Source organism: Semicossyphus pulcher, unplaced genomic scaffold (assembly GCF_022749685.1).
Source record: "Semicossyphus pulcher isolate SPU_LCO1_2020_fin unplaced genomic scaffold, fSemPul1.0.p SCAF_7, whole genome shotgun sequence".
In the NCBI taxonomy this organism is placed as follows: Eukaryota; Metazoa; Chordata; class Actinopteri; order Labriformes; family Labridae; genus Semicossyphus; species Semicossyphus pulcher.
This window is the reverse complement of record NW_027211748.1, coordinates 28,359,329-28,380,418: the sequence shown is the minus strand read 5'-3', so window position 1 is coordinate 28,380,418 and position 21,090 is coordinate 28,359,329. Positions and strand designations below refer to the sequence as shown.

The 21,090-nt window shown below is 41.1% G+C and overlaps 1 protein-coding gene across 1 annotated transcript; it reads left to right on the top strand.

Moving 5' to 3' along the window:
* The first annotated feature begins 680 nt into the window (after positions 1-680).
* LOC138611059 (kinesin-1 heavy chain) lies at positions 681-19,606 on the top strand. The gene is made up of 26 exons (XM_069683955.1): positions 681-1,032; positions 5,746-5,833; positions 5,972-6,045; positions 6,157-6,261; positions 6,967-7,015; positions 7,896-7,951; positions 8,035-8,122; positions 8,229-8,353; positions 8,538-8,642; positions 9,639-9,784; positions 10,014-10,162; positions 10,300-10,487; positions 10,742-10,810; positions 11,292-11,498; positions 12,024-12,167; positions 12,465-12,656; positions 12,770-12,887; positions 13,366-13,421; positions 13,678-13,787; positions 13,929-14,030; positions 14,242-14,302; positions 14,732-14,803; positions 14,975-15,079; positions 15,243-15,459; positions 15,787-15,919; positions 16,793-19,606. The coding sequence occupies exons 1-26, from the start codon at positions 907-909 to the stop codon at positions 16,794-16,796; spliced, it is 2,889 nt and encodes a 962-aa protein (XP_069540056.1). The 5' UTR covers positions 681-906; the 3' UTR covers positions 16,797-19,606.
* The last annotated feature ends 1,484 nt before the right edge of the window (positions 19,607-21,090 follow it).

Below are 21,090 nucleotides of genomic sequence, written 5' to 3'. Positions count from 1 at the left end.
CAGTATTTTTACACGGTAAATATTGTACTTCTTCTCCACTACACTTATTTAAAAGCAATACTTATAGATTACCATTCAAATAAAATGAGTGTAAATGGATAGAATGTAAAATGGTTCACATAACTCCAACTTGAAGAGCTACAACATTAAAATGCTTCTTACACAATACAACAACAATAATGGTACAATATCATTGTAACAATACAACACTAAATCCTGGCATTCAAATATAGAATAGAATAGAAATAGAATATTTTAGAAATGTTGGCTAGTTTTATTTAACCAATGGATTTATCTATTTAAGTGAATAAAAAAACTGTATCTTTATCTGCTACTGAACCAAATGTGTCAGCTAAATGTAGAGGAATAAGGAACCTATTTTTTTTACCTTAGATATGCAGGGGCAGTAGATGTATTAAATACCTTGTAATAAGTAAGTAGACTAAGTACTTCAGTAAAAGTACTTTTCACCACCCAACTAATGTCTGAGAATACCAAGGGTATGAAATATTGTGTACTACTGTTCTCATTTTGAAATATCTTATTTCTTTTAAAGGCTGATTTGTGTTTTTGTGGACGCTCACTGATAATTGAGTGTTTCATTACAACAACACAGTGAGGAGGGGAGCGCCGGGGTGACGTCATTGTGAACCACATCCACAGCAGCAGGAGGGGTGAGGTGGCCAGCCGCTGATCCACCGGTATCATGGCTTCCTAACAGGAGTGGGAAGTGATTGAGAGGAAAACAAGGATTTTTGTTGAATGTCCGAAAGATAATCGACCCTTCCAGAACCTGAGATTGGAATAGAGGGGCTCGGCCTCCCTTTTTTGCCCCCAACGGCCGCCCCTAGGATCCAGGATACACTTATATTTTATTGGTGAATTTCCATTCGTGAACCGTGGAAGATGGCCGACCCGGCGGAGTGCACCATCAAAGTGATGTGCCGTTTTAGGCCCCTGAACAGCTCTGAGGTGACCAGAGGCGACAAATACATTCCCAAGTTTCAAGGGGAAGAAACCGTTGTTATCGGGGTGAGTTATTTTAAATTGATACCTTTATGACAGAGCCCCAGGGCACGGTCAGCTGGACGCCATTTTTGATTGTCTTGTAGCTACGGTTGTTAGCATCTTAGCTTGTTAGCTAACGTTAGCAACGGCTGACCTGCTCACCGCTGCGTTGTTCCTGCGCTGGCCCGCAACTTCTGGCGCCACCAAAACAGTCAATGACATCCAACTTATTACATTAAACGTGTCCAGTTTTTGGACAGGTGACTGCAGTAGTCAGTTTTTCAACAGCTAGACTAAATTGCTGTTACTATGAAATATATCTATTCGCAGTTGCCCTGTCATGGCTCGCGAGCTGTCATTCAACAAAGCCACAAACACACACCGACTGGCACAGGTTAAAATGTCGCTTGGAAATCCTTCACGCTGTTTACTACATTATTATCTAGACATTAATCATTAAATATCTGTTCATCTGCAACGACAAAGCCATTAATTGTGAGCAGTCTGTGTCAGCATAAAGCGTAAGCCAGCTTTGATTTAGGGGTGGCTAACAGACTGTTGGCTAGCAGGCTAGGCCAGCTGGTAGTTGACAGATTAGCCGGCCTTGGCTAACTTGCTAGTTTTAATACTGTTGTTTAATTAAAGCTAACATTAGCTAGCTGACCAGCTGGCTCTAAAAAAACCAACCTTTTTGTAGACCATGTTGAAATTACCAAGTGATCAGAAAATAAACCAGAGTGAACATATGGTTCCAGTACAGAAGAGGAAACACAGACAATGATAACATAACAATTATATCAGTGGCAGTGGAAAAGTCAAATAATATGCAGGCCTCCAGTATTCTGCTGGCCCTCAGTGACTGGACACTTTAGAGTTAATAATCCAATAGTTTTAACTGCATATTCACAATTTTTGAGTAAATACTTCCATAATTTCCTTCTAACGAGAACTTTCAGTTTGAAATCCAACCAGATCTCATTGAATTAGCCCTCTCGTGCTACAGACCTCTCCCCTTGATAAGGATAATGTCAACAATTTCCACTTTGACAAAAGAAGGAAATGCCATTACTAATGCTTTGCCATGCTACCACTTTCTTCCTGAATCAACAACAAATTTGCCCAGAGGTTAGTCTACAACTGAAGTGCACTTGATGCTTTGTCATCGTATGCCTATACAGTACTGTATGTTGTTTAAAAAAAACACTGTTTACACGACCTCTATTCATGCCATTGAGTGTCTCTGCACCTTAACTGCACGGCAGAATTTAACGTCATGCACACAAGGAAAAGGATTGGTTTCGGTAATTAGGAAACATAACAAAAGCATAAAAGCCAGGCTGACTTCTCAAGTTTGAACAAGCTAAATGTGCATAAGCCTATGGCATATCATTTAAAGGAACAATCATGGTTAAACATTAAGGTCTTCTGGGCAACGAACTATCATTCTCTTTGTGGACTTTCACCTCTGCCTTAAACAGTTTACAAGGCAATAGAAAGTGATCATAAATTCTATTCATGAAGTTGCAAGTTTTGGGTATGCAGATATGAATCACATCCTCCTTGGATTTAACCTACTAATTTAGGTGGTGGATTTAGAATACAACAGGGCTATTCATTTTCTGTCATGCAAAACAGAGAAGACTGTGTAGCTGTGGTGACTTCTTGAATGGTTTTGCTGACACTGACTTCAGGCCTTTAACTAATAGCAAGAGTACTGTCTGTACCCCTCAGGCACGATGTGGCCCTGCCCAGTTCAGAGTGCCAGCCATAGTGCCAGAATACCAGTGCACATTGTTAAGGACGCAAGTGTTGCAGGCCAGAGAGCCTAGTAGCCTCTGCTGGTGCTTCTGCTTGTAGAAGTACAACACTTACAGTGCCCATAAGCAGCAGCACAGGCCTCCTGGGTAATCCCCCTGTGTTTACTCTCCTGGTAACCAGCTGTTCGACCAATCAGAGCAGGCAGTTGGCCGGGAGCTGGGCAATCTCTCCGGGTGGGGAGGGTAATTATTATGGTGATGTACTTTGTTTTGCAGATACTCTTATCCAGGGTGACTGACTCACTTAGCTCATATTTTTGTCAGTTTTGAAGCAACTTAGGGTGTGGACCAAACCCTGTGTTAGGGATGAAGCCTCATCAGAACTGCATTAACAGTAGTGACGTTGACCGCACAGCGTATTGTAAAGACATCTGAAGAGAAGTGATGCTGCCTATGTACTCAAGGGCTGCAGAGTACTGGGAAAACACTGACATTGTTATATCTTTTCTTCTGTGATATAGGCCGAAATATCACCATATAAATAAACATGGGATACACAAACTTGCAAGTTTCCTTTTGTATCAAGCAGCAAACTAGTTGAAGCGTTAAAAGTTAGTTACTTTTCGTTCCTTGAAATCACAAATCTTGCAATATAATTATAACACATACGCACATCACGGTATCAATACCGAAACAAGATATCATGTAGCCCTACTTCCTTCAGTGCACTTTCTCAGCTTAGGCTCACTTAAAAGTTCTGTCAATCTTTTACTGGAGAGGGAGGTAGATGAAATTTCCACATAAGGTGGTATGGGTGTTGTAACTAGCTACGTTTGCAAGTGTAGTATGAGTGTGCAGCAGGTGAATTATTCATGCGTCCATTACTTCACTGTCAGTTTTGCACATAAAATATCAGGTCATTCCCCCTTGCTTCGCAGTCACATTTCCTATTAACATACAGCAGCCTGGGACGCCGCGCAAGAACAGGACTGAGCTACTTTTAGACGGTGTAGTGGTGGAGGTGCGTGAGAGATAAAAGGAAAGAAAAGGATTAGAGAGATAAGTAAAAGTGCTCCCAATGCTTTCAAACAAGTAAGCAACACAGCAGCAAAGTACACCTGTTTATTTTTTCTTCTATTAGCTGTGTACCAAGAGGCAAGGTTACCATCAAATACAGGTTAATACAACTGACCTATTCTTCCTAGCAGCACAATTAGATTTCATGCATCCTACAACAAGAATCATGTGGGTGCTGCAGAATAACCTTGAACCGTGTGTTACTGAATAGCTTTAACTGTGCAAGTATCATAACAAAGCTGTCAGGAAGCAGGAACGTGACACAGCACTTATTATTACTCTACAATTTCCACAGTAATTACATTTTCAGCAAGTAATCCCATTAGACTGAAGTGTAGGTAACGAGGGCAGCAGCAGCAGTAACAATGAGGACTTTAAACTGGGGCTGTGCCATTGTTTGCTGACAGTGCCTGGCAGGCCTGATAGTGGCTCAGCGCTCTTGTTCTGGGCAGGGTTAATTGCCAGGATGTGGCTAGCTGGAGTGAATTATCAACATATTCATATTTTGCAGGGTTGAGTTGCACTGAGCTGTGCTTTAGATGTGACTGTCTGTCAGAAGGAAGGGGGGATTATGAGCTGGAGTGCAAATTGAGGACATCTCAGCTTTAAAAGTCTAAATAATTCTTGTACAGGTAAAGGTGCTGCAGATTTTGCAGCAAGACAGGGACAAATTGTGCTTTCACCTTGAGTTATGTGTTTTCATACACTGCTGGTTGTAAACAAGAAAGCTTAAATCATTGGCGTCTTAAAGGTGACACTGGCTGCTTGTCAGCATTCTCAGCCTTGTCTTGCTCCTACAGGTGTTAACCCTGACAATAACTAATCTGCTGCCACTGAGGAATGCATGTTTTGTAACCTGGGGTATTACAAGCAAATGTGGCTGTTTTTAAAAAGACTTAATACACCACAGCTAGAACCCCACCCATCAGGCTGCAGAAAAGATGAGTCAACAGGGACTCCAAACCTCCAAAGACGGCGTGCCATCTCATTTGAACCTCTGTATTGCTTGTAGCATCAGTTTTATTACCCTGCGGCTGCCTTCTTAATCCAGTTATTGATTGCTATCTCACTGGAGTTGTGCTTTGAAGTTTGGATGGGCCCATGGGATATCGTAATCAGCCACACTATGCTGGTTTGAAACAGGCTGGCTTGTGGTAAAAGCTATGGGTGTAGTTTGTAAATGCGGTGGTGAGATTTTAAGAGGAGTTCAGAAAGGTGTATCTGGACAGTTAACTTGTAGATGTCCCCTCCACTTGACTTCCTTGATATTGTTCTGTTTTGGTTTGGTTTTGGTGTTCTGTGTTTTTAAAAAATGTTTTGAGGATGCCATCGTCAATTGCGAATGGTTGCCAGTTAGCAAACACAGAGCTCTATACCATTGTCCCATTGGATTTAAAAGCCCACTCCCAGTTTGTGCCAGACACAATAAAGATATGTAAGATATCATGTGGCGTCAGTATGTGATCAGCTTAGAATCCTGCCTACAGATTGTAACGTGGGGTACGATCTCTGCATCCTGGTGGCAAGACTGACCATGTAATGCAAGTCCCCTGGTTTGAGTTTAGATGGGGATCTTTTCAATATATTCGGTCCTATTTACCCCCCATATACTGTCACCTTTCTATGGTTGCTGGGGTAGATCTCTTTTTGGTCAACTCAGCCTTGGCAATAAGCACGGAGGATGCTACTGTCACTGCCATTGGACATATAATATCCTATTAGATGCTTGGTGTTGAGCTTATTTTGAATGGCTTTTGTGTTGGTCAATTGGTGGAACAAAAAAGTAGGCTACTACACAAAGATCTGTTTACAAAACATGTCATAGATCATTAATTTTAATGAGGTTTCACAGTAATGGTTTTTGTTGTGGTACTCACTCACTCCTTTCTACTCTTCATTCCAGGGCAAACCGTACATGTTCGACAGAGTGTTTCAGTCAAGTACAACACAGGAACAAGTGTACAACGCCTGCGCTCAGAAGATTGTAAAAGGTGATGACTCATTTTTAACATATTATTTAGAGTCGCATATAAAAATGACACCAGTCCAGCATTTTTGTTTTTTTTGTAAAATATAAAAACCCTCTGACACCTTGATTCAACACTTTCTGTGTGGTCCGTCTCTTGTAGATGTTCTGGAGGGATACAATGGAACGATTTTTGCGTACGGACAGACATCATCCGGCAAAACACACACCATGGAGGTGAGGTTGACGTCTAACTCGAACTTAATTTTCAAATGCAGTGCATCTTGTCTTTGAATATAAATCTTCATTTCAGAATTTGCATAAAATTAATTGGCTCTCTGTTTGCAGGGGAATCTCCATGACACAGATGCAATGGGCATCATCCCCAGGATAGTGCAAGATATCTTCAACTACATCTATTCCATGGATGAAAACCTGGAGTTTCATATCAAAGTAAGAAGTCTCACAACCTGTTGGGAAGCAGAGTGCCGCAGTTGTTGCAGAGACTCCTGCAAAGTCACATTCCTACTTAAGTGTTTAAAATTGTGTATTTATGGCTGACCAACACAGTTTCAAACTGAAACTGTGGGTGCTGGCCACATACTTCCTGTTTTGCCTTTTGTTATTGCAAAGCATTTTTCTTAACAGTGTGTAACATCTCACTTTCTTTGCTGCTGCAATATACTTCTTGACGGCTTTTCTCCACCATGTTTGTTGATCTCTACTCTTGCTTATTTACACATGATGTTAAATACCATATGGTAGTTTCCATCTTGCTGTTCAGGAAACACTGAACTAACTCATATTGACTGTAGAGTATCAAGCATAAGCTGCTGCTGTGACCAAAATGTTACAATCGGGAATCCTTGCAAGTCAAAGTTCAATTTTAAAGTTAACAATACGCATCATGCTCAAAACACCTTAACACATCTGTTTTGTTTGGGTTAACCTTCCTGGTTTTCTATTACTTGGAGACCATCTCCTGTTTTTCTTCTTATTATTTCTATATTTTATTGTATTTTTTAAACCTACTTAAATCAGCTGTGCTGCTGTTTTATCATTTGCTGTGAACAAGGAAACTCCCTGTGTGTATTTAAACTCTCCGGTCTGAGCTCTCAGCTGGATTTCCAAATAATGAGGTTCTTTCTCTGTTCACAGGTTTCATATTTTGAAATTTACTTAGACAAGATCCGGGACCTGTTGGATGGTAAGTCGCTGCGATGGTGTTGTGATCAATGTAACCCTCATCTTCCCCCGAGTTGTACAGACAGCCGTAACAGATGGGCTGTTAAAAGTCTGTGAAACATCGAGATAATTAATGAGCATCTGGCTAGTAGCTGTAGCAGTTGTAGCTCATCTGTTTACAAGTTATTTGAACACGCTGAGAAGAAGTTTTTCTGGTTTTGCAATGTAAATTAGCTGGTGGAGGAAGATTTTGAAGCTGTTTCCTAAAGGAAGCCGTTTAAGTCCAAAACCATTTGAGATTTGATACCAAAAAGTAATCCATGCTCGCTGTAGAAATACAAGCAGAAGCTTTGTAAAACATTTGAAGCGCACACGAGGATAGACACTCACCGGCCACTGCATTAGTTACACCTGGAAAATCTAATGCAGTTCAATGCAACATCACTGCCATGGATTCTGCTTTTATGAAGTTTAGTTTTTGTTGACGTTTGTTTTGTTGAGAGTCGGAAGTGTGTAAATTGAAATTATGTTTATTACTGAGGCCATAGTGTCTCAAATTTTTTGTCATCCCTATTAACATACATGAGGGGGCCTGAGTATTAGAAACACCTCTGATTATAATGCAGCTCAGTACAGCCCCACCACCAATTATGACCTTGACGCTGAAATATCATTGAATTAACACCTCTGTGGGAGCTTAGAACAAAGCCTGTACATTACAGGCAACATAAAAGCAAATCTTATGGCTGAGCTGGTGTATTGGATTACATTACATTTTTCAGGTGTACCTAATGAAGTGGCCGGTGAGTGTAGACTGAGTTTAACCTTGAAAACGTACATAAATACTATCCCCACATTGTGCCAAGTCAATTTCCCTGACTCCTTTTCCCTCTCATTTCCAGTATCAAAGACCAACTTGTCAGTGCATGAAGACAAAAACAGAGTACCCTACGTCAAGGTGAGACAGTCACATGTCAAATACACAGTAAAACTTGTTTGTGAAGGTCAATAGTCTCACCTTATGTTCTGCTTGCTTTAAAGGGCTGCACTGAGAGATTTGTCTGCAGCCCAGATGAGGTCATGGATACAATTGATGAAGGCAAATCAAACAGACATGTAGCAGTTACAAGTAAGATACTATATTATACTATATAAATATCTCAATGTCAAAGATCCATTTACTGTTGTTTGTTGGCTGATATGTAACCACGTCATGTCTGTCATTTCCTCTTCAGACATGAACGAGCACAGCTCCAGGAGTCATAGTATTTTCCTGATAAACGTCAAACAGGAGAACACTCAGACAGAGCAGAAGCTCAGCGGCAAACTCTACCTGGTGGATCTGGCTGGAAGTGAAAAGGTACAGAGAGTCAAAGACAACCATCTGTCATAGATCATTTTATGACTAAGTATTGTAATCTACATTTCTGGTTGGCCCATTTTCCCAGCATTGGTCTGCTTAGGATCAGATTACAGTCTATTTTTGTTTTGTTTTTTTGAGCTGCACGACACTTTGTTGAGGTTATTTTCTGTGTGATTTTCAGGTCAGTAAAACAGGAGCAGAGGGAGCTGTGCTGGATGAAGCCAAGAACATCAACAAGTCTCTGTCATCTCTGGGAAACGTCATCTCCGCTCTGGCGGAAGGAACGGTCAGTTTCTACACTTGCTGTTTCCTAAATCTGTCATTGGATCTGTTTGTGTTATTATGAAGATGCTTTTGCTGTGGGGTTGTTCTGTGGCTTTAAAGTTGAGTGATAATTAGAAGTGAAGTATCTGTTGATGTTAATGTGTTTTTAATTGATGTGACAGTGACATACTTAACTGTCTTGTCAGTTAATCTCAACATCATGAGCCACTTGTAGCTTTTACAGCTAAACAAATGTAAGATCTGTTATAACCTCGGGTGCAAATGTTGTTTTAATGTTTTAGAGTATTTTGAAATGATAGACATTACCCTTATGTTAGCAGACATAAACATTGTATACTTTAAACCAGCAGCACAGCCCAGGGCTAGGTGTGTGTCTAGAAAACCAACATCTTTTTCAGGCATCTTACTATGAAAGTGCAATATTTACCCATCTACAGCTCCTTTGTGCTGCAGAAACAACATGAGCAGATAAAAACTCTCCTTCAAGCAATGTTTGGTTTTAGATGCTCCTTAGTGATTTCATGGTTTTCATTTGGATCAAAAATGTATTTGTTGTAGGGCCCCTTTGCTCTGTAAACAACCTGGGGCCGACAGCCTCTGATATATCTGTGAAGGTCTGAAACAAATGAGCTATTGTACAGAGATGTCTCATTCAGACCGAGCATAGTGGTTCCTGAGGAATTATAGCAGGCTGCTGCTTAGCTGTGTACATCAATACCAATAATATATCAAGATATCATGTAGCTGGAATCTAGTTTGACTAAACTTGTGAGAACTGTAACCCAAGCCATCACATCCTGTTGGCTCTGTGGCTGGCTTTTAGATGAGGGATCCGGTAGAGGAAAAATGCTAACTTGTTTATTACTTATTTGTTGCTTATTTCTGCAGAATTGTATAAGAAAACGTTGCTTCTCCCAGACATTGTCTGGTTCGCTACTGTCATTTAATTCGTGTTCTGCTTCTAATATTCTCCTGTATATATTTTTGTATGTACTAGGCCTATATCCCCTACCGAGACAGCAAGATGACCCGTATCCTGCAGGACTCGCTGGGTGGTAACTGTCGAACCACCATTGTCATCTGCTGCTCTCCTTCCTCCTATAATGAGTGTGAAACCAAATCCACCCTCATGTTCGGACAAAGGTCAGTAGGCCAGTAGAAGAAGGAAAACAATGTAGATTTGTCAACAAAATTAATGATTGAAATAGATTTTAAGAAGTTTATCAGGTGCGTACAATATTGGCAATCATTGTGATTGCTCGTCTAGAGGTGGTTGAAGCTTGTTTGCTGACTTTCTGAAGGAATAATGATGTTTAACTTTTCCTCAGCTGAGTCCTTTCAGTGGAATAAAGTCATTGTTTTCTACACCCAGAGCAAAGACCATCAAGAACACTGTCACTGTGAACGTCGAGCTTACAGCGGAGCAGTGGAAGCAGAAGTATGAGAGGGAGAAGGAGAGGAACAAGACCCTGAGGAACACCGTCACCTGGCTGGAGAATGAACTCAATCGCTGGAGGAATGGTGAGGAAGTAGACTTTATTATTCCATTTTTTATTCTAATTGATCCCCTCCACGGATTATTTAGAGTGAAAAATGTTCAAATAAAGCTCTTTTCACACCACCTGTGCATACTTACTGTGTGTATTCTCCAACCTCAGGGGAGAGTGTGCCCGTGGAGGAGCAATTTGACAAAGAGAAGGCCAACGCTGAGGTGTTGGCCCTGGACAACATACTCAACGAAAAGCCGGCCTCCACGCCCAACCAGCCGGGGGGTCGCCTCACCGACGTGGAGAAGGACAAGTGTGAGGCCGAGCTGGCCAAGCTTTACAAACAGCTGGATGATAAGGTGAGGGAGAGGACCGAATCTTCTTAACTGAGGTGTATGAATGTGTTTGTAGACCTATGAAATACAAAATACACGGATATAACTGCCTTAAGAACAAGCAAGACCGTTTTGCTAATTTCCATGTTGTATTTGATGGATGCCTTTTGACTATTGATTTCCATTTGTCTAGTTTTCTGTCCCCTTGTACCTACAGTCTTCAGTGACACCTATAGTGCCTGGTCGGGATGCTAATGTTGCTTTGTGTCTCTGTACAGGATGAGGAAATCAACCAGCAGAGCCAGCTGACTGAGAAGCTGAAGCAGCAGATGCTGGACCAGGAGGAGGTGAGTACTGGAGGTCCAGCAGGTGGAGGGGAAGTGCAGGTGCAAAGTAGCCTCTTGCTGTTAATAGTTTGGGAGGTGTGAGCTAACACATGAAGTTGTGATGTATTTATATTTTACCTGTGGTCTTAGGAGGGGCTTCAATAAGAACTACTTTTTATTATTTGCTTGTGTAGTCATAATTTTACTCAAACTTGATGTATGTGTTGCTGATGAAGAGAACCCTTTACTGTTATAACATTACTATAATAATCTAAGACTGTCCTTTTTTTCACTGACCGCTCTAAGGTCATTTTCAGATTGGCAGCATTTATATATACATTAATTTCAAAATACAAGAGAGCTCAAAGAGGAGCTCATTTGTTTGAAAGGATCAGAAAAAAATGCAAATGAGTTAATTAATCCTTACTGCAGCAAACACTGAATTTAGTTTGCAGCACTAATTTATTTAAAAACATAATTACACTTCTCTCCCTGCTCGCAGCTTCTAGCCTCCTCCCGCCGCGATCACGAGAACCTGCAGGCAGAGCTGAACCGCCTGCAGGCGGAGAACGAGGCCTCCAAAGATGAGGTGAAGGAGGTGCTGCAGGCTCTGGAGGAGCTGGCTGTCAACTACGACCAGAAAAGCCAGGAGGTGGAGGATAAGACCAAGGATTTCGAGGTCATCAGCGAGGAGCTGAGCCAGAAATCGGTGAGCTGGGGACAGATAACAGCAGAGTCACTGTGACGATTTAATTTTGGTCATGTGCCTTTTTTTTGTCCTTTATTTTGGCTATGTTAATGTGCATCACACAAACACGCAGCACTATAATTAATCTTGTACAGCCTGCAGGGATAAAAATAACATGCACGCAAACTTGCATGCACACATTTACTGCTTCACCAGCCTCTTCCTTTTCACGATTTAAAAGGGCTTGGCTGAATGTATTTCCTAAGTCACATGATGCTTTAAGCACGATATGTTTGATTTGCATATGAGCAAAAAACATTTGCATTTCTCACTAAATAGTAGAATTTAAAACATTGCCATCGGGGATAATGTAGACTTACGCCACTGACAGAGAAACTGAAATTACAATCATACGTGGAACATATAATTTAATGAGGCAATATAGAATCTCTGCTCCCCATGTTTTCTTAACTCTCTGTTGCTTTTTCCCCCATTGAAAACCAAAGACAGAGACAAAGACTTAATGATTTGCCTCTCTCCCTGCAGTCCATCCTGTCGTCTCTGGACTCTGAGCTACAGAAGCTGAAGGAGATGTCCAACCACCAGAAGAAGAGGGTGACCGAGATGATGTCTTCACTGCTCAAAGACCTCGCTGAAATCGGCATCGCTGTCGGCAGCAATGACATTAAGGTACTGAGTTGCCTTGTGCATGGTTTACTGTAGCAGCCCTTATGGCTGCAGTAACACCGTCTGTGGGAATCTAGATGAGGGAACGAAATGTTTTATTGGATGAGAAAAGCAGTCCTGTCACAGTGATGGAATTAAATTGAAAGAGAGTTTCAGGCCGAGTGACTTACCATGATATATCACGTACAATGACAGTTGAGATATTCTGCTAATAAAATGCATGAACAGCTGGATCTCTTCACCTCACTTCTCCCTCCATGTGGTCGTGCCTCTTCAACTTTTTTTATTCTGCCCTTTCAGCAACACGAGGGCGGCAGCGGCATGATAGATGAGGAGTTCACAGTGGCCCGTCTCTACATCAGTAAGATGAAGTCAGAAGTGAAAACCATGGTGAAACGCTGTAAGCAGCTGGAGGGCACCCAGTCTGAGAGCAACAAGAAGATGGACGAGAATGAGAAGGAGCTGGCTGCCTGCCAGCTGCGCATCTCTCAGGTACATAGGAGAAAAAACACAAGCACCACGCTGGAAGGAAGAATATTTTTATTTATTCAGGTCCTTGTAAATATTCTAGTCATAAACTTCTTTATTATTTCTTCTGTCTCCAGCATGAGGCAAAAATCAAGTCCCTGACTGAGTACCTGCAAAACGTGGAGCAGAAGAAGAGGCAGCTGGAGGAGAATGTCGACTCTCTCAATGAGGAACTTGTCAAGCTCAGCGCTCAGGGTATGTCACTGTTTGAGGATAGATAAAAAGATATAATAGTGACACCAGCACTACTTTAAGTCAAGCATAATACATCTACTGGAGGCAGTTAATCGTAAAAGGAGCTGTGGAATAAAAGTGAGAAAGCCTCTCAGAAACTCTCCTTAACCCTCAGTGTAGCCTGAACCTGAGAAACCTGCTAGGGATTCAAGGACAGTCTGCAATGGTGAAATGGTACAAATGTACAGAACCTTTTCAGTTCCAGTTATTGAGCCCTGATGCAGAGTTTACAGTTTGCAGTGGCATGATGAATTTAAATGTTCATCACGTTTTTGCTTTCAGTGCGACTTCAGTTTATTTTCTTAGTTAAACATGTTGTGACAAGAATCAGCACCCTGTTTCATTTATAACCAAAATCAGTGGACTTTGAATCGGTTCTAGGTGAAATGCTACATTGTTATAGTTCAGTGAAGAATGACATCACTGTTTATGTTTGCAGAGAAAGTCCATGCAATGGAGAAAGAGAACGAGATCCAGACTGCCAATGAAGTCAAGGTATGTTTCTTAGCCCATTTATAAGTAGACAGAAGTGAAAACAGTTTTGTGGATGCTACAATGGACAATAGATTAAATTGTGAACTTGCATCCTCCGTGCAAGTTGAAGAAGTTAGCTTAGATCTAGTACATTGTGCAAAGAGTCTCGACATGCTTTATGTAGGTCTTGTTAGCATGATGGTCTTTTCCTGAGTGTTTGTGAAATTATTCTGCTAAACAAATAACATGTGAATTGTGTGTTTCTGTGTGTTTTCAGGAAGCGGTGGAGAAGCAGATCCACTCCCACCGTGAAGCTCATCAGAAGCAGATCAGCAGCCTGAGAGACGAGCTGGACAACAAGGAGAAACTCATCACTGAGCTGCAGGAGTAAGACCTTTTTGTGCTCAGCCTTTAACAGCCATGAATGTTATAAAAATATATATATAGCCAACAGTAGAAGTAAAATAAAAGGTATTTGTTCCTCTCGTGTCGGTTCATGAAAACATGCTGCTGTTTTGACTCTTCTAGTCTGAACCAGAAGATCATGCTGGAGCAGGAGAGACTCAGAGTGGAACATGAGAAACTCAAATCCACTGACCAGGAGAAGAGCCGCAAGCTGCATGAGCTCACGTATGTTGCTCTGAAACACACACACACACACACACACACGCACACACACACACACACACACACACACACACACACACACACACACACACACACACACACACACACACACACACACACACACACTTTGGCTCAATGTGGTTTAAAGGCCTGATGGAATAACTTGTGTTGACATTTTCAGCATTATGAATTGCATTTCACTTTTGTTGTTCAGGGTGATGCAGGACAGAAGAGAGCAGGCCAGACAGGACCTGAAGGGTCTGGAGGAGACAGTGGTGAGTTCATCTAAATCTACTGATCATTAAAAGCACGTATTGGGTGTCTCTGTCATAAAACATGGAGGGTTACATACCTCTGCAAGTAGAATTTGTTGCATCGTTGAGTTGATTTGTTGTTTACAACTTGTAAAGAAACATTGCTGCTCGTTGTAAATGCCAAAAGGGAAATATATCTGAGAAATAAAAGTCTCCAGCAATGAGTGTCCCATATTTTGTTCCCCTTGTGGCAGCTAATATTTACAGTAAGCAAGCCTCAGTATTGAGTTTTTAAAAACTCAAAAGGAATATGTGGCGCAGTGACTTCCTTTGATCTACACTGACACCTGCTGTGTTCAGTTCTTGGATGAAACCCTGGTTCTTAAAGTCTCATCTCTTCCGAAGTTACTTTTAAAATGTGGTTTCTTATGCTTGTCTTTTCCTATCAAGGCTAAGGAGCTGCAGACTCTGCACAACTTGAGGAAGCTCTTTGTCCAGGACCTGGCTACCAGAGTGAAGAAGGTAAACCACTTTGACTATATGTTAATAGTCTGGTAGAAAATATCCCCAGTTGCAATCAGGGAAATATCTTTGGAAACAGAAAATTACGCAGTAGTTCTACTATGAAACCCAACAATGTTAGGATGACACTGTGCATTATTTAAATACTGGTGTTTTGTTTTCGTTGTGCAGAGCGCTGAGATGGACTCAGACGACACAGGTGGGAGTGCAGCTCAGAAACAGAAGATTTCCTTTCTTGAGAACAATCTTGAGCAGCTCACCAAGGTTCACAAACAGGTTGGTTCTCTTTTAACTCATTGTTTGTTTGTTTTTCTGTGTGTCAGAATCATCTCCTTGCTCAGTCTATGTTGCCTTTTCCCCCAGAATCTCCCCCACTTGTAGACTGCAGTTAAAAAGTAGTTGAAATAAATGGTTTAAAACGATACAAATTATCCCACAGCTGGTGCGTGATAATGCAGACCTGCGCTGTGAGCTTCCTAAACTGGAAAAGCGCCTTCGTGCTACAGCTGAGCGGGTCAAGGCCCTGGAGTCTGCGCTGAAGGAGGCCAAGGAGAACGCTGCCCGCGACCGCAAGCGCTACCAGCAGGAGGTGGACCGCATCAAGGAGGCCGTCAGGGCCAAGAACATGGCCAGGAGGGGACACTCTGCCCAGATCGGTAAATATGGATGATTTAGTCGGGATACTCATTTACGCTTTTCAATTCAGGGCTAAAATCTGGGTTTCTTTGACATGACACAGTGGCTGGAAAACATCACATCACATAGATTTTATGTGCCTATTTATGTAGACCGCTCTTTGCTACTACATATACCAGTTCATAACCAGTTATAGCCATTTTTGCCTTTTTTCCTCATTAGATTGACAGAGTAGAATAAACATTCTAATTTGTGTTTGTATATAATAAAAAGTGCAAAAGTCCCTGACACTGCAAACAACAGTCTTTATTTAACAATCCTCACTTTCCTCTTTCTTCCCTCCATAGCTAAGCCCATCAGGCCCGGGCAGCAGCCAGTGGCATCTCCCACCCACCCCAACGTCAACCGCAGCGGAGGAGGCTTCTACCAGAACAGCCAGACGGTGTCTATCAGGGGAGGCAGCGGCAAACCAGACAAGAAGTAAGTGTAGGAAACTGATTCCATATTTTTTGGTAGCAAACAAAATGATGTATAATTATAGATGTTGTGGTAACTAAAGAAGGAACTTTAAAATCTAAACTCATAAGCATTTAGTGCTCTAGTTCTAGTTTTACACCATGATTTCTGCCACAGAAGCAATAAATTCAACATCCCAGGGTAAGAAACTGAACAGATCAAAAAACACATTCATCACAAATACAGAAGTAAAGATCACCACATGACGCATGCTGCTGTGCAGCAAAGGGTATCAAAAGCCCTTTTCACACTGTGGTTCTGCTTCAGTGCTGTAACGAAGCTCCGTCCTCATGCCACCTTTGCCGCCCCAGTCTGTGTTTTACATAGTGTTCCGGCGTGGCGGAAGCAAAGCGTGTGCGAGGTGTAAACAAACAGCATGTGCTTCAAATACACACACACACACACACACAGTGCTGTTCTGCCCTGCTGGCTCCACTGTTACTATGATGCTGGCTCAGAGGCGTAACGACTTCGCCCCACCATTCCGCCGCGTTTTACATGGAAGACAGAGCGTAACAGAGGCGTGATAATCCTGCCCTGAACTGGCAGGGTTAAAGGGGCTAAGGAAAGTTTGAGTGATTCCAACAACATTTAGCCCAAACTAACAGATATGAATTACAGGAGTTTGGTCTGGTCAGATTCTACATTAGGTTTCTGTACTTTTACGGGGTTTTTTCTGATGCATCTGATGCACGAATGCAATAGTTCTTTTTTTGCTCATCATATTTTTACAAAAAGTTTGACACAAGCTTTCAGCTGTGTGATGGATGGTAGAAGTTGTATATGCTCAAATTGTGACATCAACTAACAGCGCTCCTTCTTTCTGTTTATCTGCAGCTGAAGAGCAGCGGGATAGAAGGACGACACCACTGAAGAAGAAGCCAATATCGCCCCCGCCCACCCCGACAACCTGTCATTCCATAACAGCGAACAGGCTCCTCGTCGCTGCTTTGGAGCCACGAAGGAGTTTCTGAATTATAAATATATATATATAAATATTCCTGGCCTGTACAGCTCCATCCCCCATACCTCCACCCACTCCCCTCACTGCCCCCCCCAATTCTCATAATGACTTATCTCTTTTTCTCCTACTGGATATAATAAAAAAAGACAACGAATTTAATTTACAAAAAGGCAAGATGATATTCTTATCCACCGAACCAAACGCAGTCTTGAGCGCAGGCTCGGCGAGCGAAACCGCGCGCACCTCAAATGTGTTGCTTCGGTTTTTTGTTTTGCACAGTCTGTCGTCATCTGTCGTCGTCGTGCGAGTAGTTCTGCACTGTGCCAAGCTGAATGTAACGGTAGAAAGATCCGAAAAAAAAAAAACACAACCAAAAACAAAACAAAAAAAAGAAAAGGAGACCCTACCACGAAAAATAGCTTGATCCTATAGGCTAACCTCTGTACATTTCCTCATTAATACTATTGGTTGTTAACCACACTTTTCTCTGGATAGATTTTACATGCTTCTTAAAAGAAAAAAACTACAAAAAAAATATAAACTGTACGGTTTTGAATTGACTAGATGGCGTTGAGCACTACTGTTCTGTCCCAGTCTTGTACAGATGTGAAATTGGCACTACTGCACACGCTTCCCTACGGAGAGAGAGACAGATGTAAGGAAGGAAAGAGGGGAACTGCTGAAAAGGAACATTAAAAAAAATGAGAAGCCAAGACGTGCGACAGTGTACTGTAGATGTATTTAACTAAATACCTGTGGAGGCCAATTGTTTTTATCATTAAGTTAAAATAAAACCTATACTCGTTTATTGGTGACTTCATGAGAAGGATGTAAAGAATGTAGAAAGGAAGGAAGGACGAGAATGATCCGGTTAACACAACAAACTTCCACCTTTTTAGCATAGGCTATGCTAAGTAGCTAAATGTACTGTTTTTACTTCTATCAGTGGTTAATAATGCTGTGTTAATGGACGCTATTTATATCTGTCTACACTTTGGAGCACATAGACTGAGATAGCACACACGATGCTTGTCCTGTCCTAGCTGGGTTGCTGTCACTCACTTATCTCCATGAACTATTTTGGTTGTTAAAAGGTTCCTGGTTAGTTGTTTGATCCCTGTTGTATCATGATTTCAAGGGTGCCTCAGTTTGATTTGTTTTATGTCTTCCCTCTCACACCCTTTTTTGTTGTTTCTTATAGATTTAAGATAAGATTTAATTGTTCGTGCCCCTTTGGTTGTAAATTTGCAGAAAAGCAATGTATTTTTTTGCTGGGTTTTATGTACTGTATCTCTCATTGTTCCATATTTGGTGTAGATGCACGTTTGAAGGGGGAGCTGCGGGCTGGGGTTGTCAGTCAATGGGTAAGACCCTTTGCCGCTGATCAGCCAGTCAGGAGAGCAGGGTCTAAAATTGCACAACAATCTTCTGTCATCATCTGGAGGAAGTGATTATTTTGCTAAATCTAGTCAGGGGTGTAGGATTTGTTTTGTGTTATGTTGTCTTGATTGTATTTTTAGTGTTCTTTTTGTTTTCATTTTCCCACCACAGCTTGATTTTTGTTTGTTTTAACCCTGTGATGAAGCCCCAGTGCATTGGCAAAGAGCTCGTTGCGATTGTAACCCCGGCGTGAGAACACTAACATCTTGTGCAAGTGCAATATACTTATAAATACACTGTATATCAATTGACAGGCAGGTGTGATCAGGGTTTGCTTGAAGCAGTAATCCTGCTATATGAAGTCCAAGTCCTGCCCCTTCTTCTTTGTTAGCGTGTGTTCTGCTAACTAACAATGTTTCTTTCATTACCTTTTCTGAAAAGCTGGACCATATTCTAAGATAACACACTTCTGTACTGGACTGTGAACTCCATGTCAAACTTTACCTTCCAGTGCAGTTGTGGTTGTTTAAATACTAAGTTTCAGCTTTTAGAAAGTAAAGGTGAAAGAAACTCTCTGCTGCAAAATACATTTTTGGCTCAGATTAGCAGAACAAATGTAGCTTCAAAAGTGGGGGGTGGGATTTCGGCTCTCTACTCGTAGGATGTCATACTAACACCTGTCATGTTTTAACAGGAAAGTTTGGTTTAATAGCACTTCTTCACAAACCTGCACTCATAAAAACACTCCATATGTGGCTGTTTTTGACAAGAGAGAAAAAAAAGTTTCCAAATCCGTGTAAATTGAACTCTGTGTTGACACATAATTTAAGTAATAATAATCACTTTCTACACTGCAGGGAGGAGTAGCTCCCGTGTATCTATGACAGGACAGTGTTTGGTGTCTATCGTGATGGTTTATTCCCTCTGTGTAATCTTCTAGATTAGTTAAGACTTTGCAGCATGGACCTCAAAATGTTCATCCTTTGACCTTCGATAAAACTGGATATGAAATGGGGAAAAAAATAGTTGATTAAGAACTTGTGGTGATTACCGAAATTGAATTTTGCATTAATTCTAAATTAAAACGAAAACAAAGTGTAGCCACTTTTTTTTATTACTGTGTAATAGTTGGTCAATTTTAAAAGGACAGTTTTGAGGATCCATCAGTGGACAAGGTACTGGATCATTCCTGGAGAACTGGGGCACAAATAGCAGGGCTCTGATATGGACAGAGATGGGAAGTTCATGAGATCACAGTTTTGGATTGATTGCATGATGTAAATGTATGTGTGATTAAATAATTATGAGAAAATGTTTGCATCTCTGTCTTCTCTTTTGTGTTCAGTGAAGAATGTCTTATTCATTTAATAAGTAATTTCATGCTGACAGGTTAACATGCTCACAAAGGGATATTCAAAAATTCCCAGAACTGTTAATGTTTATGAAAAGATATTTTTCACAAAACTTCTAGAGCAACTCTTTCTGTGCTCCTTTGCTCTGGGAATAGTTGTTCATGGTTATTTATTAAAAGCAAGGGTTATCCATTTGCTTATAATTAAATAAAAAACAACATAATTATATTTTGTGAGTGTGCTGTTTTTTCAACTTGGCAGCAGTTTTGCAAGAGCCTTTTCTAGTTTGCTCAAAGCCCAACCTCAGCTCCATTCTACATATTTGGGACTGGAACCATAACAGCCCATTTGAGCTGGACCTTATGACCCAGCACAAGTTGCCAACCTATGTCATGCTCTAGTATCACACAGCATCAGTGGCTGACATTGGTAATGCTCTTGTGGCTGACAGGGAAACACTCTTACAGCTAGGTTAATAATCTTTAAAGATTGTTTTAATTAGTGTCCACATTATATTTGTTCATAAAAAGTGCATCAGCTCTAAAATTGTCAATTAAAAATGATTCCTTTGCCAAAAATGTTGATTAATGGTTAAACTTTAGAAACTGGGATCTGTATTTATAATTAAACAATAATTTATAATGCCTTTGTATCAGTGAAATGTGTAAATAGCCTATGTTTATATCTGTCTTTATTTAAGGAGGGACAACTTGATTGGAGCACTTGAGACACACATGTAAATTTGTTCCAGATTGAGCCAAACAGGTTTATTTTTATCTGCAGTCCTTGGCAGAGTGAAAACTAGCACAAGGCATACACATGACTACAACAGACTGTTAAATAATAAAGAAATTACAATATTTAAGGGCGTCATAAATTATCATTTCGATAAAGAGACCATGTGGAAATCCGTATTCCGTTACCACAGGTGCGGGAGCCCAGTTTGTGACGTCACCAATCCGTACGTTACACCATGAGTCTGTCACATAACGTTCCGTCGGAAAAACTTCATTTCTTTTTACTTGTCACGTAGCAGCTGTATGCATTCTAATACTTCTGTCTATATTAAATTTAAATATCAGTTAATCCCTCTCCTCATTTCTGTATGCTTACTATGGAGCCACAGGCATTAGCTTAGCACAAAGACGAGAAGCAAAGGCAAAGTGTTAGCATGCCTCTGTGTAAAAGTTACATAATGCACCTAGCCGCACCTCCGCATAATGTGGACAGGTGCATACAAATACACTTGATCCAAGAAAAAAATTAATAATGTATTTCAATAGTGTAACCTTTAGGTGGCGCTGATTCCCTTTTTGCGTCCCGGACACCTGGGGGCTCGGACCAAAGAGTACAAATTAGACAAGAGCTCTTACTCTGAACTTTCTCTCAGCGAGTGAAGCCGCTTCTATGAGAGGATGGAAATGCTAACAAAAAACATA

Bases quoted from the DNA above. Each gene is read 5' to 3' on its own strand.
- LOC138611059 (XM_069683955.1), top strand. From the start codon at position 907: ATGGCCGACCCGGCGGAGTGCACCATCAAAGTGATGTGCCGTTTTAGG. The intron at 9,785-10,013 runs GTCAGTAGGCCA...TTCTACACCCAG, and splicing joins ACCCTCATGTTCGGACAAAG to AGCAAAGACCATCAAGAACA. The intron at 12,657-12,769 runs GTACATAGGAGA...TTCTGTCTCCAG, and splicing joins GCCAGCTGCGCATCTCTCAG to CATGAGGCAAAAATCAAGTC.